This window comes from Pan troglodytes, chromosome 8 (genome assembly GCF_028858775.2).
Source record: "Pan troglodytes isolate AG18354 chromosome 8, NHGRI_mPanTro3-v2.0_pri, whole genome shotgun sequence".
Classification (NCBI taxonomy): domain Eukaryota; kingdom Metazoa; phylum Chordata; class Mammalia; order Primates; family Hominidae; genus Pan; species Pan troglodytes.
Genome location: NC_072406.2, coordinates 113,634,582 through 113,659,118, shown reverse-complemented (window position 1 = coordinate 113,659,118; position 24,537 = coordinate 113,634,582). Strand labels below are relative to the sequence as shown.

General features: G+C 41.0%; 1 protein-coding gene across 16 annotated transcripts in view; it reads right to left on the bottom strand.

Annotated features, from left to right (window-relative positions):
* Positions 1-410: 410 nt before the first annotated feature.
* BTRC (beta-transducin repeat containing E3 ubiquitin protein ligase) overlaps positions 411-24,537 on the bottom strand; it is a 201,387-nt gene continuing 177,260 nt past the window's right edge. For 14 of the 16 annotated variants that reach the window (XM_063781063.1, XM_063781064.1, XM_016919160.4 and 11 more), the window contains 6 exons: positions 22,826-23,075; positions 22,266-22,384; positions 21,085-21,195; positions 19,367-19,445; positions 6,833-7,025; positions 411-4,558 (listed from right to left, as the gene is read on the bottom strand). In XM_063781063.1, the coding sequence (XP_063637133.1) occupies positions 6,864-7,025; positions 19,367-19,445; positions 21,085-21,195; positions 22,266-22,384; positions 22,826-23,075 (721 nt within the window). In that variant the 3' untranslated portion in view covers positions 411-4,558; positions 6,833-6,863. Of the gene's footprint in view, positions 4,559-6,832; positions 7,026-19,243; positions 19,446-21,084; positions 21,196-22,265; positions 22,385-22,825; positions 23,076-24,537 lie in introns of all 16 variants that reach the window. The other 2 variants (XR_010146683.1, XR_010146682.1) reach the window with 1 other exon arrangement.

Here is a 24,537-nt window from a genome sequence, read left to right as displayed (position 1 = left end):
GCCTTCATTCTTACAGCTTGTTGGAGTCCCTCTGGAAATTGCTCCCAGATGTGAGCTTGCTTGCCTATAAACTGATCAAATGGGATGTAGGGGAAACTCAAGTCTTTTTTCACAGCTGAGGGGCAGAGAAAAATGTAAATTCTGCATTCAGGTTGGGCTGTGGTTGGCTAAGGTGACCAATGCACAAATGAGACATGACTTTGGCTTCAATTTAACTCAACATGGAACAGTAGGCGTAAGCCAGGGACCCCACACTCATCCACAGCGTCCAGCCCTGCTTTCTCTCAATCTTGTTTTCTCATGTCAGATTATCTGCAAAGGTATTCTACCTCTGCACTCCCTCAGTCTGTATACTGAAAAGTGTACTGTCCTTCTGGATGCTGGGGCAAGGAGACAAGACGCTTAGAAAATTCACTTTAATCTTATATTTGTAATTTACTTTTTTTCTGAACAGTTAAAAAAAACCCAAAACACACTCTATTATCATGATCCTAGGTTGTGAACATATTGGTACACTGACTACACATCACCATAACATAACCACAAAAGTCAAAGCAGTCAGTACTTAAGAGTCTAGAGAACAAAGAGGTGAACCAGCTGAAAGCTCTCAGGGAAGCTTACATGTGTTGCTAGGCCTGTCCCATCGTTGGAGTGCACTGGCCATCCCTCAGATTTGTCTGGGCTGGCCTGAGTGGTCACCGCTTTGAGAAAGCTGTTAGTTTCCTTGGTGCCCAGAGGGCTAACACCCTAGTTGGCCTTTTCCTTCAGTGTCCAAGAAGGGGAAGGGTTAGGAGGGGAGGTAACACTTTAAAATACGACTTAACTGCACTGATCCTTAATAAAACACACAACCAATCAGGAGCTAAGAGCGCCAGCTGTGCTGGTTGGAAAGCACATATTTTAGATGTCATCTGCCTCCAGGACATTTTAGATCACAGGTACTCAACTTCCAACAGAAGGAGCTTCTAAAGATCAATGCATTAAGTTCCACCTGAAACCAGGCAGCCATCATCATGCTCTTTTGATTTCTCTCTTCAGCTCCAAGGATTCTGACACCACAGATGAGCTAAAGAAGCGAAACTCAGTTTTATTCCCCTAAGAAATGGCTCTCTTTCCGATACTATGTTGACATTGTGGTTAAAGGAGGTCTGGTCTGTTGGTGAACCACTGTGTGGAGGAAGACCAGGGAGGCTGCACCCTAAGCCTCCGGGCTGCACTAATCTGGGTTGGACTGCTCTGCTACAGACTGGAGGGTGTTGCCGTCTAAGGCAAAAGGGAGATGCTGAGAAGGTCAACAGTACCAAGGTATCTAGTCCAATTATGGGAAAGAAAAAAATTGCCCTGATTATTTCCAGTATTCCCCACCCCTCCCACCTTTGTTTCCCCACACAATCAAGTGCTAAGTAAGGAGTAGACCAACTACAGCTGTTCAGACCAATGGCACCAGGAGCCGGCAAGGGAAGAGTGCATTTTTTTTCTCTGTAGCTTTAGACTGTACAGAAGAAAAATAAAAAAGGATTGTTCTTACTCAAGCAAAAAAACCAGAATGATGTAGGGGTCTCACAGACTTTTCTAGTTCAGAAACAAGTTATGAGGGCCAGACTTTTATTACTTGTCAATAGAGATCCAAAAAGAGTCCCTGTCTCTGAAGTTAGGAGACACCAGAAAGAATTTTGCCAAGGGACATGTACAAATGGGCTTCCATCCATGATTCACATCCTTTCAAATTGCACACCAAGTTAAAGGATGTTCTCAGCAGTGAAATACACACACGTGCAGCAAGGCATGCTGGTCTTGTCCAAGTAGCTCCAGTGTGCACCAAAAGGTCACGTGTCTGTACCTCCTCATCTGCCTTTGAAGGGGTTTCAGCCTGTCTTTAAGAAAGGTTTCCTTTAGGCCCTACGTCGGAAAGTAAATTTTAGTGAGAAGAGACTAATCTACAATGGGGACACCTTCAGCTCTGTTTCTACCACTCCTTGGAATGTGCTGAGACTTTGTCTCTCTTTTCATTTTAAAAAGGTCAAACTTTACATTTATTCTAGCCCAGTTGGGGATTAGTGATAATCAATTCCCACTGAAATCATGCAGAGATGGTAAGTGGGGTTTACCTTCTCTGGAAATGAACTTTTAACTTACCTGATTATTTCTTCTACAACAAACTGGTAAATGACCCCCAGAGCTGAGAAATGTGAACGATTCAAGTTTTTCAGACCACTTAACTTCATTCCCATTTCCATCAGCAGCAGAGAGGACAACTTGGAGAATATCCTCAACTGGGCTAATGGCTCCACATCTGCAGGGGTCGCCCCGATCTCCTTTGTGATGTACTGGACATGTTTCAAAACAGTCTTAGAAACAATATTCCTTCAACTGAACCTAGATTGGAGAGCAAAACCCTGGGCACCAATAAACATTCAACAGCTTCCACTTTGTAATAGCAGCATATGACAGAAAGGCTGGTAAAATTATGGCTATTGGGCAATATTTTGAGACAGCTCGAAACCCATGCCTTTTAAATGTCTGACCTGTGTGTTTTTCAGGGCTGACAGCCCTCTACCTTCATCTATAGCAAAATCCTTACCCAATCAAAAAGCCATTAATAGTCAACACAATAGATGACAAACCCTGATAGTGGCCAAGTAGAAAACATTTCTCTGTAGCATTTGGGTAGCTGGGAAGGGAATTACATTGAGAAAATATTTCCTAGGCTACGATGTATCATTATACTGGGAAATATTTTCTGAATATAACCTTGAACTAAAAGCTTAAAAATACTCATAAAGCAGGAAAGGTAGAATGCATATGCATAAAATGACTCTCAATATGTAGTAACAACATTCAGTGGGTACACCTTGGGAAGAGGATACCTTCTTGCCTGGGGAGACCAGCTGGGTGCACATTAATAGTATTCTGTGTGCTCCCAGGTTGGTGTGGCACAGGTACCCTTGCACCTGAAGCCCACTAGCTTGGCAGCTCACACAGCTGCCTTCCGAGTGACTGGGTTTGCCTGACCCTTGCTGAGGTCCAGCTGTTTATGCTGTTCACCAATCGCCACAGACGCTTTATTGGCTGGGGAGAGTGAAGAGCAAAATAAGGTCAGGAGGAGGAAGAAAAGGCAGTTTTTGCCCCATTAATAAACCCTGTGTGCCAAACTTCACCCTGATCCTCTCTCTTAAGCAGCTTTGCCCTTCTGCAAATACTGGGTGTGGGAGAAGCAGAAGGAAGGTTCTGCAGTGCAAGGTTGACACGGTGAGATCAATATTTGAGAGATGATATTTAACTGGCCAAAACAAAACAAAACAACAACAAAAAAACAAAAACAGTGTTTTCTCCTGACCATCTCTCTTAAGCTACCTTGATCACGGTCTTGGCAAAGATACAGGCACCTGGGTATTCACAGGCCCTGATGAGGAAATCGGAGATGGAAACCATTACGCAGAATGCACCAAGCGATTGGCTCTGGCCATTTCAAATCTTTCTGTAGGCTGAGCCTTACCAGTGATTTAAGATGAAGTACAATGCTTTTTATTACACACCCAATTGTTAATGAGAGGAAATGCAATCAGCAACTCCTTTCCACACTCTACATGGAATCAAGGAGACTGCTGAGTCCAGAAAAGATGCAGCCATTGATGGAGCCCAGGAAACTTCTCCCCACCCCCTCTGCCTGCCCCCTACCACCAATCCTCCTCTTGGGTGTGTGGAAGAAAGAGAAGAGTTGCAAATATGATGAGAGTATCATGTCTGAGAATCCACTGTTGCCACAGGGTTACTTGCAGCAAAGGCCTGGGGCTGAAATCTTCACTGAACAGCATTTAACTCTTCCAAGTGTTGCATTTTCTGGCTGATCTGGCTCATGCTAGAGGAGGACACTCTCTTCATACACTTTCTTCTCAGGTGAAGCAGACAGAGAAAAAAGGTTGAAGGGGCGTAGGGGAGTAGATGGGAAGAGGAACAGAAACAAAGAGAAGGCAGGCAGGAGGCCCAAATCTTCCAGTGTATACATTCTTGTGTTTTCTTTTTCTTGCCCCAGAGGCTATACAGAGAGAACTCTGTCTCCTCCTAAGCATATTGGGGCTGGGCTGCTCTGGCCAGGTGCTAGGCATTCCTGCAGTTAACAGGGCACTGGGCTTGAAGCTGCATCCCCCATACCCTAGAAGTGGGTCTCTCCCAGCAGGCTATACAGGGAAACTAGTTCTTCTGCTTAATGGCAAAGCAAGAGAGATTCTGGCAAAACACTAAATATATTTATAAGTCACCTTTGTCTGGAACCAACGGGAAAAAACTAGGTGCAGAGGTGAAAGGAGGAGAGGAGGGGAGGTTTAAAAGTTCCAATCATTCACAAAAGATAGAAGACATCTTCTGATAGCAGCACTGAAGCAGTCAGTTGTGCTGAGTAGACCGTCCTGGGCCGACTGCAGACCAACTGTGTCCCAACAGGAGTCTCAAAGCCCTGCTCCTCGGCTAGTCCAGGGAAACTGGGCAGTAGTTTGATTGTTACTGTTGTTGCTCATCCTGGTATTGGCAGATACGTTAAATACCGCAACTTTAATGGGTCCTGTGTGAAAACAGAGCAAATAGTCATTAGCCCCTTTTTCGATATTTCTTACTTGCTTGAAGAGAAAAGAGCATTCACTTAGCTGCCAATGGGGAAAAGGCTTAGGGGTCCTTCCTAATGCCTGCTCTCTGCCTATGCCACGCAGGAGCTTCTGTCAAAGGTGACCTGGCCTGATGGGGGAAGTTATACTAAAGGCAGGGCTTGCTGACATGCTTAGGGCTGTGGTGTTCAAGCAGAGTGACTCTGATGTCTTGAGGCTGAGAGTGCCCACGGTTGGCATAGCTTTCACCTGCCCTGTAGAATGGCAGGGCAGGGGTGGGGGATGGTCTGTGGGCCCTGCCTTTTGAGTGGCCATGAGCATGGCGGTGCCAGTAACAGAAGTGGGGGAATCAAGGAAAGCTGGCCTGGCTGTGTGGCTGCAGGGTACCAGCAGTGTAAAGGAGGGGACAGTGCAGTTGAGGATGTGAGCACTAGAAGTGCTCTTGCTATCTTCAAGGACAGCTGTGTGGATGGCAGCTGGAAATGTGGCCTGGAGATTAAGGCAGAGGCTTGGACTGGAGACAGAAATTTGAGTCTTCTGCAATGAGATGAGATCTGAAGCCTTGGGAATAGAGAAGGCAGCCTAAGAAGGAACTCAGATAAGGAAGAAAAGCCAGAGACAGGCCGGGTGCGGTGGCTCACACCTGTAATCCCAGTAACTTTGGGAGGCCAAGGGAGGCCTTGGGAGGATCACTTGAGCTCAGGAGTTCGAGACCAGCCTGGGCAACATGGTGAAACTCCATCTCTCCAAAAAAAAAAAAAAATACAAACAATTAGCTGGTCATGGTGTTGTGTGCCCGTGGTACTCAGGAGGCTGAGGCAGGAGAATCACTTGAGCCCAGGAGGTGGAGGTTGCAATGAGCTGACATTGTGCCACTGCACTCCAGCTTGGGTGACAGGAGTGAAGCCCTGTCTCAAGAAATAAAATAAAATAAAATAAAATAAAATAAAATAAAATAAAATAAAATAAAAATAATAAGAAAAGTCAGCAACAGACTCTTGGGAGTGAGGGGGAAAGAAGCACAAATAATCAGAGAGTCAGGAAGAATATTAAAAATGGCAAAGTAACATGGAAGTCTAAGGAAGAGAAAATTTTGGGCAAAGGAGGGGGTAGGTATATGGAGATTGCAATATTAATACTCATGACCAGTTTTTCCTGAGGGCATATTATGTATTCGCCACTGTGCTAAGCACTAGGAATTTTCCATGCAGTATCTCCACACAGCCTTCACAGGGTTCCGTGAGGTGAGTGCTGCCCCTCACGTTACTCATCAAGAGATTCAGGCTCTGGGAAGTTACTTGTCTAAGGGCACACAGCCTGTGCGACCTGGCTGAGGAATGACGAACCGTGTCCTCTGTGAGAGAAAGAGGTGCTGAGGACAGCCCAGCTGGGCGTGAATCACTGTCCTCAGCGGAACACTGCAAAGAGAGATGCAGAAACGTGTAGCGAACATGTACTTCCACCACGAGAACTGAGGCACACGTGGCAAATCCTGACAGCAACGCTCCTCAGCAGCTAGGGCAGCCTTCTCAAACTGGTAACAACCTAGTGTATTCGAACTGGTTAGAACACCAGGTATGATCTGAATATACCACAATATGTATGGACCACCTGGGTATTTTAGGATCTTCCCCTGCCTGAGAGAGAGGTTGGAGACTTGAGTGGGAGGACATGTGGAGGTCAGAGGTCAAAAGACAGGTCCTCTTTTTGGAGGGTTGAGGAATAGGGATAGGGATATAAAAGCTACTTTTTATATTCCTTTTAAAATCTGCCCTTTTATTTATATGTCAGTGTGAACTTTCACCAAGAGATGTTTCCATTCACACATTAGACATCAGACTGTTTACTTGGCTTGAAAGGTCTCTATTGTAGGTACTGTTTGATCTGGGAACTTAAACATCACAGGCCTTTGGGTCATTACAGTACTTAGTTTTCAAACTGATTCAAATCTCATTTTATTTTCATAACAGTACTACTAGATAACTAGGGCAGGAATGACTAGGCTTACCACACAAGTAGGACCCTAGAATCATCTAGAACTGAGGCTGGCTACCTTGGTGAAAGGCACTGTCCACACTGTGGCAGCTTCAGCCCTGTCTCACATTGTCTGCTTCCTCGGCTTTACAGGAGTTGGTGACCCAAACGGCAGGAGAAAGCTCCATGAACTAGCAACACCTTACAGCTAATATTCCGTCTCCTACCCACAGTGTTATGTACATAATCGATTTCGATACCTGGGCAAGTATGAGGTCAGTGTATGGTTATTTATCTGGAGATGTAGGTGTATGTTCGAGAAGGGGAACGGGGGGGTTCAGCTTGGGCAGCTGGATCATTTAGGAAGTCCCAGATGAGGATTGTGTCATCATGTGAACTACTGACAATCTGGAATTCATCAAACTGTAGTCGAAAAACTCTTCCGGAATGCTCCTAAAGAAGTAGAAACAAAAAGGGTAGGAACTTGAACTACTCAAAATCAATAGGACACAAATTCAGCAACATGTCAAAAGGAGTCTACGGAACGGCTATGGTTTGCTGTTATAAAGAGGCTGGGTGCAGTGGCTCACACCTGTAATCCCAGCACTTTGGGAGCCTGAGGCGTGCGGATCACGAGGTCAGGAGATCGAGACCATCCTGGCTAACATGGTGAAACCCCATTTCTACTAAAAATACAAAAAATTAGCCGGGCTGGTGGCATGTGCCTATAGTCCCAGCTACTTGGGAGGCTGAGGCAGAAGAATTGCTTGAACCTGGGAGGTGGAGGTTGCAGTGAGCCGAGATCACTCCACTGCACTCCAGCCTGGGCAACAGAGTGAGACTCCATCTAAAAAAAAATAAAATAAAAATAAATAAATTAAAAAAATAGAGAAAATTTACTTCGGCTAAAGGCAGCATGGAAAAGTCAAATACTAGGCAGCTGTAAACAAAGCAATACTCTTTGGCCAAGACATGCTAAATAGCATGCTATTAATAGTTTCTCATGGCCAACCCTTTTTGGCGTAGGGTGGATGAGAGCATTCCTTACTACCTCCCTGGTTTTTATCTTCTAAGTTCCTTCTACAATCAGAGGTCAAGGATTGGTGAGCAATAAGAAGCAGTATGCTGATAAATGTTTATCAACCAAACTTTGCTACTTTGTAAAACCATCGGTAGATTTCCACGGCATTAAAAACTCCTATCATGGCCAATTATAAGCTAGTCATAGTCAACCGCTGGCAAAATTCATGAATATCTAATAGTTGGCTCTCATAAGTGAGTATGAGCCTGTTCTAGCACACCACTGGCAGTTACCACCCTGATGAAGATGTAGAATGTTCCCAGCATACTGGAAAACAATCTCACACCCCTTACTAAACAATGTTACCTCCACTCCAATTTTATCATCATCATCTTCATCATCATCATTTTTTTTTCTTTTTTTTTTGAGACAGAGTCTCGCTCTTTCGCCCCTGCTGGAGTGCAGTGGTGCCATCTCAGCTCACCGCAAGCTCTGCCTCCCGGGTTCACGCCGTTCTCCTGCCTCAGCCTCCCGAGTAGCTGGGACTACAGGCGCCTGCCACCACACCTGGCTAATTTTTTGAATTTTTAGTAGAGACGGGGTTTCATCGTGTTAGCCAGGATGGTCTTGATCTCCTGACCTCGTGATCCGCCCGCCTCGGCCTCCCAAAGTGCTGGGATTACAGGCGTCATCATCATCATTTTTTTTAGAGACAGAGTCTTGCTTTGTCGCCTAGGCTAGAATGCGGTAGTGTGATCATAGCTCACTGTAACCTCAAACTCCTGGGCTCAAGTGATTTTCCTGCTTAAGCCTCCCAAGTAGTGAGGACTATAGGCTCATGCCACCACACCTGGCTTTTTTTTTTTTTTTTTGTAGAGATTAGGTCTTTTTGTTGCCCAGGCTGGTCTTGAACTCAAGACCAAGCAGTCCTTCTGCCTTGGCCTCCCAAAGCTCTGAGATTATAGGTGTGGGCCACTGTGCCTGGCCCAATGTTGTTATTGTTATTAATTTGTTTAGTCTCTTATTGAATTTCATATAAATATAATCATATAGTATGTATTCTTTTGTGTCTGGCTTTTTTTTTTTTTTGAGACAGAGTCTTGCTCTGTCGCCCAGGGTGGAGTGCAGTGGCGCGATCTTGGCTCACTGCAACCTCTGCCTCCTGGGTTCAAGCGATTCTCCTGCCTCAGTCTCCTGAGTACCTGGGATTACAGGCACGTGCCACCACACCCAGCTAATTTTTGTATTTTTAGTAGAGACGGGGTTTCACCATGTTGGCCAGGATGGTCTCGATCTCCTGACCTCGTGATCTGCCCACCTCGGCCTCCCAAAGTGTTGGGATTACAGGCCTTAGCTACTGTGCCCAGCCATGCCTGGTTTTTTTTTTTTTTGGAGATGGAGTCTTGCTCTGTCGCTCAGGCTGGAGTGCAGTGGTGCAATCTCGGCTCACTGCAACTTCCGCCTCCCAGGTTCAAGTGATTCTCCTGCCTCAGCCTCCCAAGTAGCTGGGACTACAGATGCCCCCCGCCATGCTTGGCTAATTTTTTGTATTTTAGTAAAGACGGGATTCCACCGTGTTGCCCAGGCTGGTCTCCAACTGCTGAGCTCAGGCAATCTGCCGGCCTCAGCCTCCCAAAGTGCTGGTATTACAGACATGAGCCACTGAGCCCAGCTCATGCCTGGCTTCTTTTAGTCAACATTATAAGATTCTTCTATGTTGCTGCATGTAAAACAGTAGTTCATTCTTTTTTATTACTGGTTGATATTCCACTGTATGAATATACTACAATCCATCTATTCTCTTGTTGGTGGACATAGGGGCTGATTATAGTTTATGGCTATTATAAAACAAAGCTGCTAGGAACATTTATGTACGTGTCTTTTGCTGAATATATGCACCCATTTCAACTAGGAGTAGACTTGCTGGGCCACGGGGTAGGTGTATGTTTGGCTTTAGAAGATACTATGAAACAATTTTTTAAAAGTCATGCCAATTTATACTCACACCAACAGTTTATCAGAGTTTGTTACTCCACATCTTCACCAAAAATTGATATTACCAATCTTTTACATTTATTTTGGTAGGTTTGTAGTAGTATTTTACTATAATTTTAATTTGCATTTTTCTTTATGAAGTTGAGGAAAAGCCTCTCTATCCCTTGTTTGCTGAGAGTTTTTATCATGAATGGGTGTTGGATTTTGTCAAATGCTTTTACTGCATCCATTGATATAAGCATGTGATTTGTCTTCTATAGCCCCCTGATGTGATGGATTACACTGATTGATTTCTGAATGCTGAACCAGCCTTGCATACCTGGCATAAATCTCACTTGGTCACACTGTATAATTCTTTTCATACATTGTTGGATTTAATTTGCTAATATTTTGTCGAGGATTTTTTTTAAAATTTCAGAGTTACTACATTTTATTGGCACATTATTACATTTTAAAATATTTTAGAAATCATGAAATTGCTAAACATAAGGGCAATAATAAGACCATACATGGCCGGGTGCAGTGGCTCACGCCTATAATCCCAGATCTTTGGGAGGTTGAGGCAGGTGGATCATGAGGTCCGGAGTTTGAGAGCAGCCTGGCCAACAAGCAGAAACCCAGTCTCTACTAAAAATACAAAAATCAGCTGAGCGTGGTGGCAGGCACCTGTAATCCCAGCTACTCAGGAGGCTGTGACAGGAGAATAGCTTGCACCCAGGAGGTGGAGGTTGCAGTGAGCCGAGATTGCGCCATTGCACTACTCCAGCCTGGGTAACAAGAGTGAGACTCCGTCTCAAAAAAAAAAAAAAAAAAAAGAAAAACCATATATTTACTTATTTATTTTGAGATGGAGTTTCGTTCTTGTCACCCAGGCTAGAAATGGTGTGATCTTGGCTCACTGCAACCTCCGCCTCCCGGGTTCAAGCATGAATCAAATAGTTTAAAATACAGATGCTCCTCAAATTACAATGGGTTACATCCTGATGAACCTGTTGTAAATGAAACTATCCTAAGCTGAAAATGCATTTGATCTGCCTAACCTATTGAACTTCATAGCTTAGCCATTATTAGTCTGTATTTTTCTTTTCCTATATTGTGTTTGTCTGGTTTTGGTTTTAGGGTAATGCTTCATAGATGAGTTAGTAAGTTATTCATTCTGTTTTTATCTTATAGAAGAGATAACAGAAAATTGATATAACTTCTTCAAATGTTTGGTAGAATTCACCAGTGGATCTGCCTAGGCTTAGTTTCTCTGTTTGGAAAGATAATTATTAAGTATTGATTCTGTGAAGATCTGGGATCTCTTTCATTTCTGATATTAGTAAATTATGTCTTCTTTGTTTTTCATAGTCTGGCTAGAGACTCATCCATTTTATTGATCCTTTCAAAGAACTAGCTTTTGGTCTTGATGTAATCCATTGATTTCCTGTTTTCAATTTCATTGATTTCTGGTCTAGTTTTTGTTATTTCTTTTCTTCTACTTACTTTGAATTTAATTTGCTCTTTTCTTAGTTGGCTGTAGTAGAAGCTTAGACTATTGATTTTAGACCTTTTCTAAGATATGCATTCAGTGCTATAAATTTCCCTCTAAGCACTGCTTTCACTGCATCCCACAAATTTTGATAGCTGTGTTTTCATTTTTATTTACTTCAAAATACTTTTCAAAACATCACATGTTCCCCATAAATATATAAACCTACTATGTACCCACAAAAATGAAAAGTAAAAATTAAAAAAAAATACATTTCAATTTATCTTGCAATTTCTTCTTGACCTACGTGTTATTTAGAGGTGTGTTGTTTAATCTCCACATATTTTGGGATTTTTCAGCTATCTTTCCATTACTGAATACCACTGTAATCTGAGAGCATATGCTGTATGATTTCTACTCTTGTAAATTTTTTAAGGTACCTTTTATGGCCCTGACTGTGGTCTGCCTTGGTGTAATTTCCTTGGGAGCTTGAGAAGAATGTGTATTCTGCTGCTGTTGGATGAAGCATTCTATAGATGTCAATTATATCCACTTGATTGATAGTACTGCTAAATTCAACTATGTTCTTACTGAATTGGCTGCCTGCCAGATCTGTCCATTACTGATAGGGGGTGCTGAAGTCTCCAACTATAACAGTGGATGCATCTATTTTTTCCTTGCAGTTCTATGGTTTTTTGCCTCATATGTTTTGATGCTCTGTTGTTAGGTGTGTACACATTAAGGATTGTTAGGTCTTCTTGGAGAACTGGCCCCTTTATCCTTATACAACACTTCTCTTTATCCCTGATAATATTCTTTGCTCTGAGGTTTGCTCTCTCTCTAATTAATACAGCTACCCCAACTTTCTTCTGACTAGTGTTAGAATGGTCCATCAGGGCTAGGGGTGCCATAACAAAGTATGGCATACACTAGGGGGCTCAAAAAATAGAAATTAATTTCCCTACAGTCTGGAGACTAGAATTCTAAGATCAAAGTGTTGGCAGGGTTGGTTTCATTCTGATGCTTCTTCCTTTGACTTGTAGATGGTCATCTTCTCCCTTTATCTTCACATGGTCTCTGTGTGTCCCAATCTCCTCTTGTTATAAGGACACCAGTCATATTGGATTAGGGCCTACTCCAATGACTTCATTTAACCTTATTTACCTCTTGAAAGCTCCTATAACTCCAAATACAGTCACATTCTGAGGTACTGGAGGTTAAGACATCATATAAATTTTAGGGGAACACAATTCAGCCAATAACATGTGTTATATCTTTCGCTAACCATTTACTTTTAAGGTGTATGTGTCTTTATAGTTAAAGTAGCTTTCTTGTAGACAACATAAGTTTAGCCTTCTTCTTCAAATTGCTCTGACAATTTCTATTTTTTAAATGTGAAGTAGGAAAAATACAAACAAAACCACACCAAGACACATCATAAGCAAATTGCTGAAAACTAATGATAAAGAGAAAATCTTAAAAGCACCCAGAGGAAAAAGATACAGAATGGAGATCAGTGACTTCCAACTTCTAGTCAGAAACCAAGCCAGAAGAAAATGGAATGACATCATTAAAGTGCTGAAAGACACTGTCAATCTAGCTTTTTTTCTTTTTTTTTTTTTTTTTGAGACAGGGTCTCATTCTCACCCAAGCTGGAGTGCAGTGGCATATTTGTGGCTTACTGCAGCCTCAATCTCCTGGACTCATATGATCCTCACACCTCAGCCACCCAAAAGTTGTTGCACTGGGCACGTGCCACCATGCCCAGCTAATCTTTGTATTTTTGAAGAGAAGGGGTTGCCATGTTGCCAGGCTGGTCTTGAACTCCTGAGTTCAAGCAATCCACCCGCCTCAGACTCCCAAAGTGCTGGGATTACAGGTGTGAGACACTATGCCTGGCCTATATAGAATTATTTAGCCAGCAAAAATATCTTTCAAAAATGAAGGCAAAACGAAAACTTTTTCAGAGCCAGGCGCAGTGGCTTGCACCTGTAATAATCTCAGCTACTCAGGAGGTTGTGAGGCAAGAGGATTATGTGAGGCCAGGAGTTCAAGACCAGTCTGGGCAACACAATGAGACCTATCTCTAAAAAAATAAAGAAAATTAGCCAGATATGGTGGCACAAGCCTGTAGTCAGCTATGTGGGAAGCTGTCAGGAGGACTGCTTGAGACTAGGAGTCCAAGGCTGCAGTGAGCTATGATCATGCCACTGCATTCCAGCCTGGGATATAGAATGAGACCCCATCCCTTAAAAAAAAAAAAAAAACTTTCCCAAGTAAACAACAAGTGAAAGTATTTGTCACCAGTGTACCTGCATATATGAAATGTTAAAGTAAGTTCTTTAAGCAAAAGGAAAATGTATCAGATGGAAATAGAATTTATACAAAGGAATGGGAGGCAACAGAAAAGGTAAACGTGTGGGTAAAAATAAACTCTCTTTTTTCCATTAAAAAATTTCTTTAAAAGGCCAGCTGCGGTGGCTCATGCCTGTAATCCCAGCACTTTGGGAGCCTGAGGCGGGTGGATCACGAGGTCAGGAGATCGAGACCATCTTGGCTAACATGGTGAAATCCCGTCTCTATTAAAACTACAAAAAATTAGCTGGGTGTGGTGGCGGGCGCCTGTAGTCCCAGCTACTCTGGAGGCTGAGGCAGGAGAATTGCTTGAACCCGGGAGGCGGAGGTTGCAGTGAGCCAAGATCATGCCAGTGCACTCCAGCCTGGGTGACAGAGCAAGACTCCGTCTCAAACAAACAAACAAAAAAATCTTAAAAGATGGTTGATTGTTTAAAGCAAAAATAACAAGTGCTGTGGGGATGATAACATATTTAGAAGTAAAATCTGTAGCAACAATAGCATAAAGGATGGGGGTGAAAAATGAACATATAGTGTTTTAAGTTTCCTACATTATACATGAAGTGGTACAATATCTTCTGATAGTAGACTGCAATAAATTAGAGATAACTATTGTAAACCCTAGGTCCCTCCTCACCAAATTAGTGAGATATAACTAAGAACCCATAATAGGAGCTAAACTGAGATAAAAAAGAAAAAAAAAAAGAGCATGAAAACAGGAGGTAACAAACAAAAGCAAAAAATGGAAAATAAATAGCAACATGATAGATTTAAATCCAAACATACAAAAATTACATAAATGGTCTAAACATGACAAAGGCAGAGATGGTCAGGCTGGATTAAGAAAAAAAAAAAAACAAAAAAAAAACATGGCCCAACTATATGCTGAATATGAGAAATTCATTTTAAATATAAAGACACAGGCATATTAAAAGTAAAAGAATATAGTAAGATACACCACACAGACACTAATCATAAAAAAGCAGAATGTTTACATATAATATCAAAGTATTAATTTCCCAAAACAAAGAATACTATAAACATCAAAGAAGGACATTTCATAATGTTAAAAAGTCAGTTAATCACTAAGACAAAAATCCTAAGCACGCAGGTACCCAATAATAGAGCTTAAAAATACATGAAGCGGCTGGGTGCGGTGGCTCACGCCTGTAATCCCAACACTTTGGGAGGCCGAGGTGGGTGGATCACCTGAGGTCAGGAGTTCGAGACCAGCCTGCCCAACATGGCAAAATCCTGTCTCTACTGAAAATACAAAAAATTAGCCAGGTGTGGTGGCAGGCGCCTGTAATGCCAGCTACTTGGGAGGCTGAGGCAGGAGAATGGCTTGAACCCAGGAGGCGGAGGTTGCAGTGAGCTGACATCGTGCCACTGCACTCCAGCCTGGGTGACAAGAGAGAAACTCCGTCTCAAAAACAACGACAACAACAAAAAAAACCATGAAGCAGGCCAGGTGCCATGGCTCATGCCTGTGATCCCAGTACTTTGTCGAGGTTGAGCCCAGGAGTTCCAGACCAGCCTGGGCAATGTGGCAAAACCCCATCTCTAAAAAAAAGTACAAAAAAATTAGCTGGACGTGGTGGCGCACGCCTGTGGTCCCAGCTACTCAGGAGGCTCAGGTGGGTGGATTGACAGAGCCTGGGAGGTTGAGGCTGCAGTGAGTCATGGGTGTGCCACTGCATTCCAGCCTGGGCGGCATAGTGATACCCTGTCTCAAACAAAAACCATGAAGCAAAAGCTGTCACAACTGTAAGGAGAAACAGACAAATTCAAAACTATAGTGGGAGACATAAAAATTCCTCTCTCAATAATTGGTAAGGACGAATAGAAAAATCACTAAGGATACAGAAGACCTGAATATTATAAACCAACTTGATTTAATTGACATTTTTTGGGATGTGGCTAAAGTAGTGATTAGAATTACTTCTAATAACATTTATAGCTTCAACTGATTATATTTAAAAAAAGGTTCAAAGTCAATGATCTTAGTTTCTATCTTAAGAAGCTAGAAAAAAAAAAAAATCAATGAAACCAAAAAAGGAAAACAGGACTATGCTCCTAACAGGCATTAAAAGGATAATAAGGGAATATGATGAATAACTTTATTTCAATAAATTTCATAATTTAGATAAAACGGCCAAACTGCTTGGAAGACAAAGTATTAAAGTGGACTTCAAAAGAAATATTAAATCTGAAGAGTGCTGTATTTATTAAAGAAACTGAAGTTGTAATTAAAACTTTCCACAAAGAAAATTCCAGGTCTAGATGCTTCACTAGTGAATTCTATCAAGCATTTAAAGAAGCATAATATCACATATGCAAACTCTTAGAAAATAGATGAAAGAACACTTCAAAAATTATTTTATAAGGCCAACATTATCATGACAGTCAACCAGAGACACAGAAAATAAAGTAACAAACCAATATCCCTTACAAACACAGATACACACACACACAAAAATCCTTAAAAAGATATTAGCAAGGTGAATCCAACAACACATAAAAAGGATTATACCTCATGAACAAGTGGGGTTTATACCAGCAATGCAAAGGATTTAAAGCTAAAAAAAATTCAATGTAATATACCAATTAACAGAAGAAAAGTGAAAAACCATATGATTATCTCAATGGATGTAGATAAAGCATTTCACAAAATCCAACATGCGTTCCTCATTAAAACTCTCAGCAATCTAGGAACAGAAGGGAACTGCCTAATCCCCTGATAATGGGTCACTATGAAAAACCCTAGGCCGGGCGCGGTGGTTCACGCCTGTAATCCCAGCACTTTGGGAGGCCGAGGTGGCTGGATCACGAGGTCAGGAGATCGAGACCATCCTGGCTAACATGATGAAACCCCGTCTCTACTAAAAAATACAAAAAATCAGCCGGCCGTGGTGGCACGCGCCTGTAGTCCCAGCTACTCAGGAAGCTGAGGCAGGAGAATGGCGTGAACCCAGGAGGCAGAGCTTGCAGTGAGCTGAGATCGCGCCACTGCACTCCAGCCTGGGTGAAAGAGCGAGACTCCGTCTCAAAAAAAAAAAAGAGAAAAACCCTATAGCTGACATACATCTATATATACACATATGTGAAACGGTGAAAGACTGAATGCCTTTCACCTACGATCATGAACAAAAAAGGGACATTCACTCTTACCAATTGTTTTTAACATTGTACTGGAGGTCTTAGCCAGTGCAATTAAGAAAAAAAAAAAAAAGAGGGAGAGAGAAATAAAAGATACACAGATTGGGAAATAAGTAAAAGTATATTTCTATGTATTTGCAATGAACAATCAGAAACCAAGGTTTAAAAATACCTTTTCCAATAGCATTAAAAATACAAAATATTTAGGGATAACTGTGACAAAAAGATGTGCAAAACCTTTATACTAAAAGCTACAACGTGGCTGAGAAATTTAAAAAGACCTAAACAAATGGAGAGATAAAGACTCAATATTGTTCAGAAGTCAATATTCTCCAAACTGATCTACAGTCAACACAAGTCCAACAAAAAACCCAGCAGATGGAGTGGCTCAGGCCTATAATCCAAGCACTTTGGATGTCTGAGGTAGGAGTACTATTTGAGGCCAGGAGTTTGAGACCAGTCTGGGCAACACACTGAGACCCCATACCTATTTATTTATTAAAAAATTAAAATACATTCCCAGCAGACTTTTTTGGTTGAACTTGGCAAACTGATTTTAAAATTAACATGAAAAATCAAAGGCCCCAAAAAACTTTGAAAAAGACAAAGCTGAAGGACTCACATTACTTGACTTCAAGAGTTGGTAAAAAGCTGCAGTAATCAAAATAAAATTATACTGGAATCAAGACAGACAAAAATCAATGGAACAGAACAGATTCCCAAAGAAGACTCACACATATATGGTCAATTCATTTTTGACAAAGCTGCAAAAGCATTTCGAAAGGACAGTCTTTTGAATAAATGGTGCTGGAACAACTGGATATTCATGTGTAAAAAAGCCCAACCCTTTGATCTATACCTTGTACCATATGCAAAGATTAACTCAAAATGGATCATAGACCAAAATACAAACTGAAAATTATAAAACTTAGAGAAGAAAACACAGGGAAAAATCCTTGTGACTTTGGATTAGTCAAAGGTTTTTCTGAGATACAACAGCAAGTAATATAGGCCATAATAGAAGAAGTCAATGCAGTAGACTTAAAATTAAGAACCGCTTTTTGAAAGACACTTTTAAGAAAACAAAGAAACAAATTATGAACGTGGAGAAAATACTTGTGAATTACATCTGATAAAGCATTTGTAACTTAGAATATATAAAAGAATCTCAAAACTCAATAACCACTCAATTAAAAAATGGGAAAAGATTTGAACACACTTCACTAAAGTAGATATACAGATGGCAAAGAATAGATGCTTGACATTATTAATCATTAGAGATACACGAATTAAACCACAATAAGAATGACTAAATTACAGACTGTGCTCAGTACTGGCAAGAATGTGGAGTAACTGGAACTCTCATACACTGCTATACTATAATGTAAAAGGGTAAACCACTTTGAAAAACAGTTTGGCAGTTTCTAAAAATTTTAAACATACACTTACCATATGACCTAGTCATCTGCTCCTAGGTATTTACCTCAGAGAAATAAAAGCAAAAAGCATACATTCATCCCAAGACTTCTACATAAATGTTTATAGAAACTTTGTTAATAGCCAAAAACGAGAAACAATCAGTGAATGGGTATAACCATACAATAGAATACTACTCAGCAAATTTTCAAAAGAAATGAAATATTGATATACATCAACAACATGTAGTGCCACTTCACTATAGCCTGGGTGACAGAGGAAGACCCTGTCTTATACATACACACATAAATCCAACAAGGAAGACAAGAAATGTAACCTCTTTCTCTTCTCCGGAGCCAAGAATGCCTAAATGATGACAGTCAGGATTTAGAACACTGGGCTTCAAATGCTTGCTCTCATCTTTTCTCCAAGTGGTGTCTGTCCACCCTGTTGCTCCAACTAATTTTCTAATGGAAGCAGCATTTATCAATCTGGGCCCTTGGCTAACAACATGATAAATAATTTAGTGCATTCCTCCTTTTGAATCACTTTTTTCCCCAAATGTCAAAAGGGGGTATATGGGGAACAAAAAAGATGGGCTCAAGTTGCTGGAGGCACTAGCTCATGAATAGGCTGCAGAACTAAGGGGTTGACCAGGGGGATTCATGCAGATTCCCAGGGCAGTTTTTTTTTTTTTTTTAAGACAGAGTTTCGCTCTTGTTGCCCAGGCTGGAGTGCAAGCATGATCTTGGTTCACTGCAACCTCCGCCTCTCAGGTTCAAGTGATTCTCCTGCCTCAGCCTCCTGAGTAGCTGGGATTACAGGCGCTTGCCACCATGCTTGGCTAATTTTTTTTTATTTTTAGCAGAGACGGGGTTTCACCGTGTTGGTCAAGCTGGTCTTGAACTCCTGATCTCAGGTGATCCATCCGCCTTGACCTCCCAAAGTGCTGGGATAATAGGCATGAGCCACCGCACCCGGCCCCCAGGGCACTTTTTGAAGGCACAGGTGTACAGGTCCTCAGATTTTGGACAGGTTCCAATTTGAATAATTATATTCTCTCTCCCTTAGTACCCCCTGCTGTTTCTGGTGGATACAGAATTCTTATTCACTCCCTGCACTAAACTGTTGTGTAGAGTTGCTGTGCAGCTGTTAAACAGCTGCCACATTTCTCTCCATATATAGTCTCTAAAGCATTTTTGGATGAAAGGAATTATATAAACATATTTTATTGTCATGTACTGGTTGCCTTACCACTTAGTTGTAGGTTTTGTGAGGTTGTAACTATTAAATTCAAATCCATATTCCACAGCACATCAACGTTTAATTTCTTCCCCCACCTGCTCTCCAATGCTCTCTAAACAGCAAGGCTCTTACCACAAGGGTCCGTAGACAGAGTGTCCCTGCAGGAGCACGGGGGTCCAAAGCAGCCACAAGATCCCACACTTTAATTTTTCTAAAGATCAAAAAGGGGACAAAAATGTTAGTTAAAAGCAAATGTAAGAGAAGGCAGGGAAGAACAGCAGAAATTCATGGCAATAAATATGGATGGTGAGTATAGTTTAAATGTACGTGATTAACCTACAAATGAGAAACAGGCTAGCTTTAACCAAACTGAAGACAGTTAATAGTAAAGTTATACCATACTTTGGGATCAAGAGGAGATCTTGTACCTTAGACCTTTTAATGATATTACACAGACCTAGAAATCTACAACTGTGAAGCATCCTCTTCCTGGGCACTTCTAAGAGTGGCCCAGGTCACAGGTACTGAGGGACTGGGGTCCATGTAAGAGCAATGCAGTTTATATAAGCAAGCCCTCATCTTTTGATTTAAATAAGATAAGTGTAGCTCTTCCAAAAATCTTTTAATAGGCCATGTTTCCTCAAGGTACATAGCAGACAAATTCCAAGACAGGTGGGTACAGATCAAAGCCAGGACAATAAGAAAATATTGTCTTGACCAAGCTGGAACATGTCACCACACTCTGAACAATTTCCCAAGGTTGTAACAGTGATGGCTGTCCCAAAGCAGAAGAAGTGAGCAGTCTACACTTCCTGCTGCTTGCATTGGCTAATGAATGTATCAGTGTAGTTAGCTCATGAACTAAAATAATGTTGTTAGTTTCTGATATTTAAAAAGCTGCCAAAATCAGGCAGATTGACAAAAAGAAATGATAAGAGTTCTTCCTAAGTGAATAACTATTTTTTTTTCTTTTTCTGAGACGGAGTCTCGCTCTGTTGCCCAGGCTGGAGTGTGGTGGCGCAATCTTGGCTCACTGCAACCTCTGCCTCCCTGGTTCAAGCAATTCTCCTGCCTCAGCCTCCTAAGTAGCTGGGATTACAGGCGCCCGCAACCACACCTGGCTAATTTTTGTACTTTTAGTAGAGACTGGGTTTTGCCATGCTGGCCAGGCTGGTCTCGAACTACTGACCTCAAATGATCCACCTGTCTCGGTCTCCCAAAGTGCTGGGATTAAATGCATGATCCATTGTGCCCAGACTACTTTTGTTTGAATTTACTCTGTGTTTAGGATTGGTGGACATGGGGTCCATTCACAAAATTAATGGATTCCATAACCACTAGAAATTAGAAGAAAATAAAGATGACTAAACTCATAAATGAAATGCTAGGATGACAAGTGATGACAAGAGAACTGTACTCTTAAAAATTACTCAAAGAGATAAAAAACCCAAGAGATCAAAATTCAAGATCTTACCACACTAAGTCCCCAAATACTGCCCTCTAGTGTTTCTGTTTTGTTAACAGGTTACCCTTTTACATGGGTAGCCTGTTAACACTGGGTTTTTCTTGTTCTTTGCTTTACAGGGCAAAACAGTCAAATACATAACCAAATAACCAAAATATGAATGACAACCATGTGCAAACAAGTATAATAAAATGAATGGGAAGAATATTTCAGGACACTAAACCAAGGAGAGGTAAATACACGGATTAAAGAAATATGGTATCAGATATTTTGTATAAAATCTATAAGCTTTTAGAAACAAGGAATGGTTATGTTTAACACCATAAACATAAGGAAGGATTAAGACGTAGATTTTCTCTTTTTTACACTCTGTTAGCACACTCACCCATCATAGGCCCCACTGACTATCCTCTTGTTATCAAATCGAATACAACGCACCAATTCCTCATGGCCTTCTAACACTCGTAAACATGCACCACATTCTATGTCCCATAATCTGGAAGAGAAAATTAAGTCAGGTGAATTTTCACGTATTCTTTTCTAAGCCTGGAATGTTATAACAATACACCTCATATGCCTTCTAAAAATTCATAAAATAAAATCAATCACCACCCACACAGATATGTACTGCTTTCAATGTAATTTATTTCCTTTCTGCTATATAACTCACACAGAAATATGTAGGTTTAAGTTCAAATGTAAAATGTATTTTCAAAGCACAGGGCTTTACATAATTCTGTAAACAGGTTCTTCCAGGCATAAAAACTAATTCAATGCATGCAGTTGCCTGAGAAGGAAATGACCAAGCTAAGAAACCAGTTTCCTGAAGTCACCAAACTGAAAGAGATACAGATTATCAGTGATGTCCTGTTCTCACAAAGCACCTCCCCCTCTGCCACGGCAGACACTTCTTTCACCACTGTCCAGGACAGCTCTTCTCAGAGAATGGAAATGCAAACTCAGTTCTCAAGAACTTTTGTGTACTAATTATAAAAACTGTACGTTTTCAGAGCAATTCAAGTGATTTCTAGGAATAATTTCCTTAGATATAACAAACAGTAGCTCTTTTTTAATGGCCTTTTCATCCTTTTAATACTTCACTGAAGGGAGAGGATGGATAACTCTTCCAAATTATAATCATATCTATGTCATTCATCTTTGTGAAGGGAAAACCCCAAAAAGGACTTCCAACTGTGAAATCTTCATAATTTCAAAGACAGGTAACTCTCTGGCCAATTATGTAATGCTAAGACAAAAATAACATAATTTCTAGTAAGGAAACAAATCTTTCTTTTCATTTCTTAAAAACAATGGCAAAGAAAAGGCTGTTAGCTGTTTATTAGCACTTTTCAACTGTAGACAGGAGAAATTTAAAAAGAAGGGCAACAAAAGGCTTTGCTGTGCTGCTTCTCTGCCTGGGGCAAACTTCTGACCTGTAAGAAGCTACAGAAAGGAAAAACATTTGATTATAAACATAACAAAATTGAAGACTTGTATGATCTGTGCATTAATAATGAATGGGAGCATAATATTGATCCCTTATGATACAAGGCACTTGCTGCTCACCTGATAGTGTTGTCAGATGAGCCACTCACTACCAGCCTGTCCCTGTACTGCAAACAGGCAATGCCTCGTTTGTGTCCATTTAAGGTCCTTACAAATTCACAAGTACTTGTGTTCCATACCTGAAAAAGAAAATGGCATTGAGCAGTTGATTTGGTGCTTTTATTGGTAAAATCTATGGCAACTGGAGTCTTAGAGAAGCAGAAAACAGGACTGAACCATTAGAGGGAAGTCTTCTCAAACAAATAAAACAAAGGACAATTTAAATTCATGGTAACAGAGGCTAATTTGCAGTTGGCTGTTACCACATGAGAATTCCTCAAATTGATTTACTCTTCTAGGGTTAGTCTCTTCTCACACTCACCACTATTTATAGGAATAAAATATCTAGGATAAATTGTCACACAACGTCTCACTTATTACCTTTTCACTTGTAGACTAGTCTCTGAATTAAATATTACATTTTTCTGTAGCAACGTTTAAATATGAAATTGCCCTTGATCAAATTTTCATATGAATTCCCCCATTCTAAGTTGGAAACTTACTGAAAAATGCCTTATTACCTTTATAGTTCTATCCCCAGATGCAGAAACAATGTACTTGTCATCAAAGTCTACAACATTGACAGCAGCTCGGTGTCCGACCAGCACCCTCCGGAGGGTAATGTCAGTTGGGGAGGCCATATCCCATACAGCAATGGAACGATCTTTGGAGCAGGTCACCATCATGCCATTATTGAAACGCAAGTGCAGAACTGCTTCACAATGGTGAATCAACGTGTTTAGCATTTCACCTGTATTTACATCCCACACTCTGGAAGTGATAGATGAGATTTAGATGGTACTCAAGCTACAATCTGTTACCTATATTTGACCATCATGCGCCCTTCCACTCCTTATATTTAGAGAGAGGGCCGGACTGGGAGAGTGGGAGAAGGAAGGGGATGGGATGCTGCCAGTGTGTCCTTAAGACATACTGCTTGAAATATGGGCAAGTTGTGGAGGGCAAGGATGAGGTGGCAGCCACTGTTACCTAATAATTTGGCCCAGACTTGAAGACTGTAAAACTTCTCACATTCAATTTGATACCATTAGTAAGATACATTTTAAATGAGGAATCTGATTAATAACAATAGCATTAGTGCCCATTCCAATGATAGCCCTCAGGAGCCAGAAATGAAATAGGCCAAGATGCTTCTGTCACATACTTAGTAATGTGAATGTGAGTTTCATTACCCTGGATCTCAGGTTTTATCATAAAGGTCAAAGGCCAAGATAACCACGACTCTAATTCTAAGCCCCCATTTCTGTGTTCTGAAGTGGGTAGGGGTTTAAAATAGACCCCCATTGTAAATATGGGCTTCACAGCAGAGTGTGGGGCCCTTGGATAGTTTGAGAATTTTGTATGATTATATATTTTGATTATTCTATTTTTGTGTATTTACTTAAGGTTTTATAACATGTTATTTCCTTTTTTCCAGTTTAGCCCCCTTTTATAGAATATCATTTTTTCTTTATCTTATAAATGATGTTAGCACCTGCAGTGTTTTAGATTCTGTGGGGCACTCACTCCACAAGCACCAATAAATGTTAAATGTCAGTAACTACAAGGGCCAAGTTTGCTATGCCTTGCTATGCCTTTAAGTCAAAAGACAAAAAACAGGAACAGTCTTTTCTATTCACAGAGGATAACTTGGAATGGTAAACATTTAACTTCAGAGTATCTAACAATGCACTTAACTGCTTTTTTCCTAGGTCTATTTTTTTTTTAAAGTTACTTTTGATGCATTATGTTTGCTAAATCCTTTAGTTTAAGGCAAAATTCCTAACAGAGGTTCCCAGCAGTGCTGCTGGTACCCAGAACTCAAGCTATCCTGGACTCCAGCAGTATAATGGCTGTGTCATCAAATCACTAATGCCTCTGGAAATTGAGGGCCCCTCCCTGAGTGAAGCTTGCAATTAAAAACTGCAGGGATGGCAGGGGAGGGGCTGGCAAAGAGAGCACAGCTCACCTGTACATGTTTCAAAGGAGATAATACAGACCTGCACTACAGTTACCACTACCTGAAAGGAAGGCTTCATTGCATTCATATCATTCCCCCGTGAGGTGGTTTTTGTAAGGAATGCAAAGTTTACCATAAGGATAAGAAAAGTTTCTGTAATAGATGATCCTCCAAATTAAAATAGAATGTGTAGTTTCTTCAATGTGTGAAAATGTAAACTTACCTCAAGCATTTCTAAATCAAGTTTTCTAGTTCTAGACTGACAGAAATGAT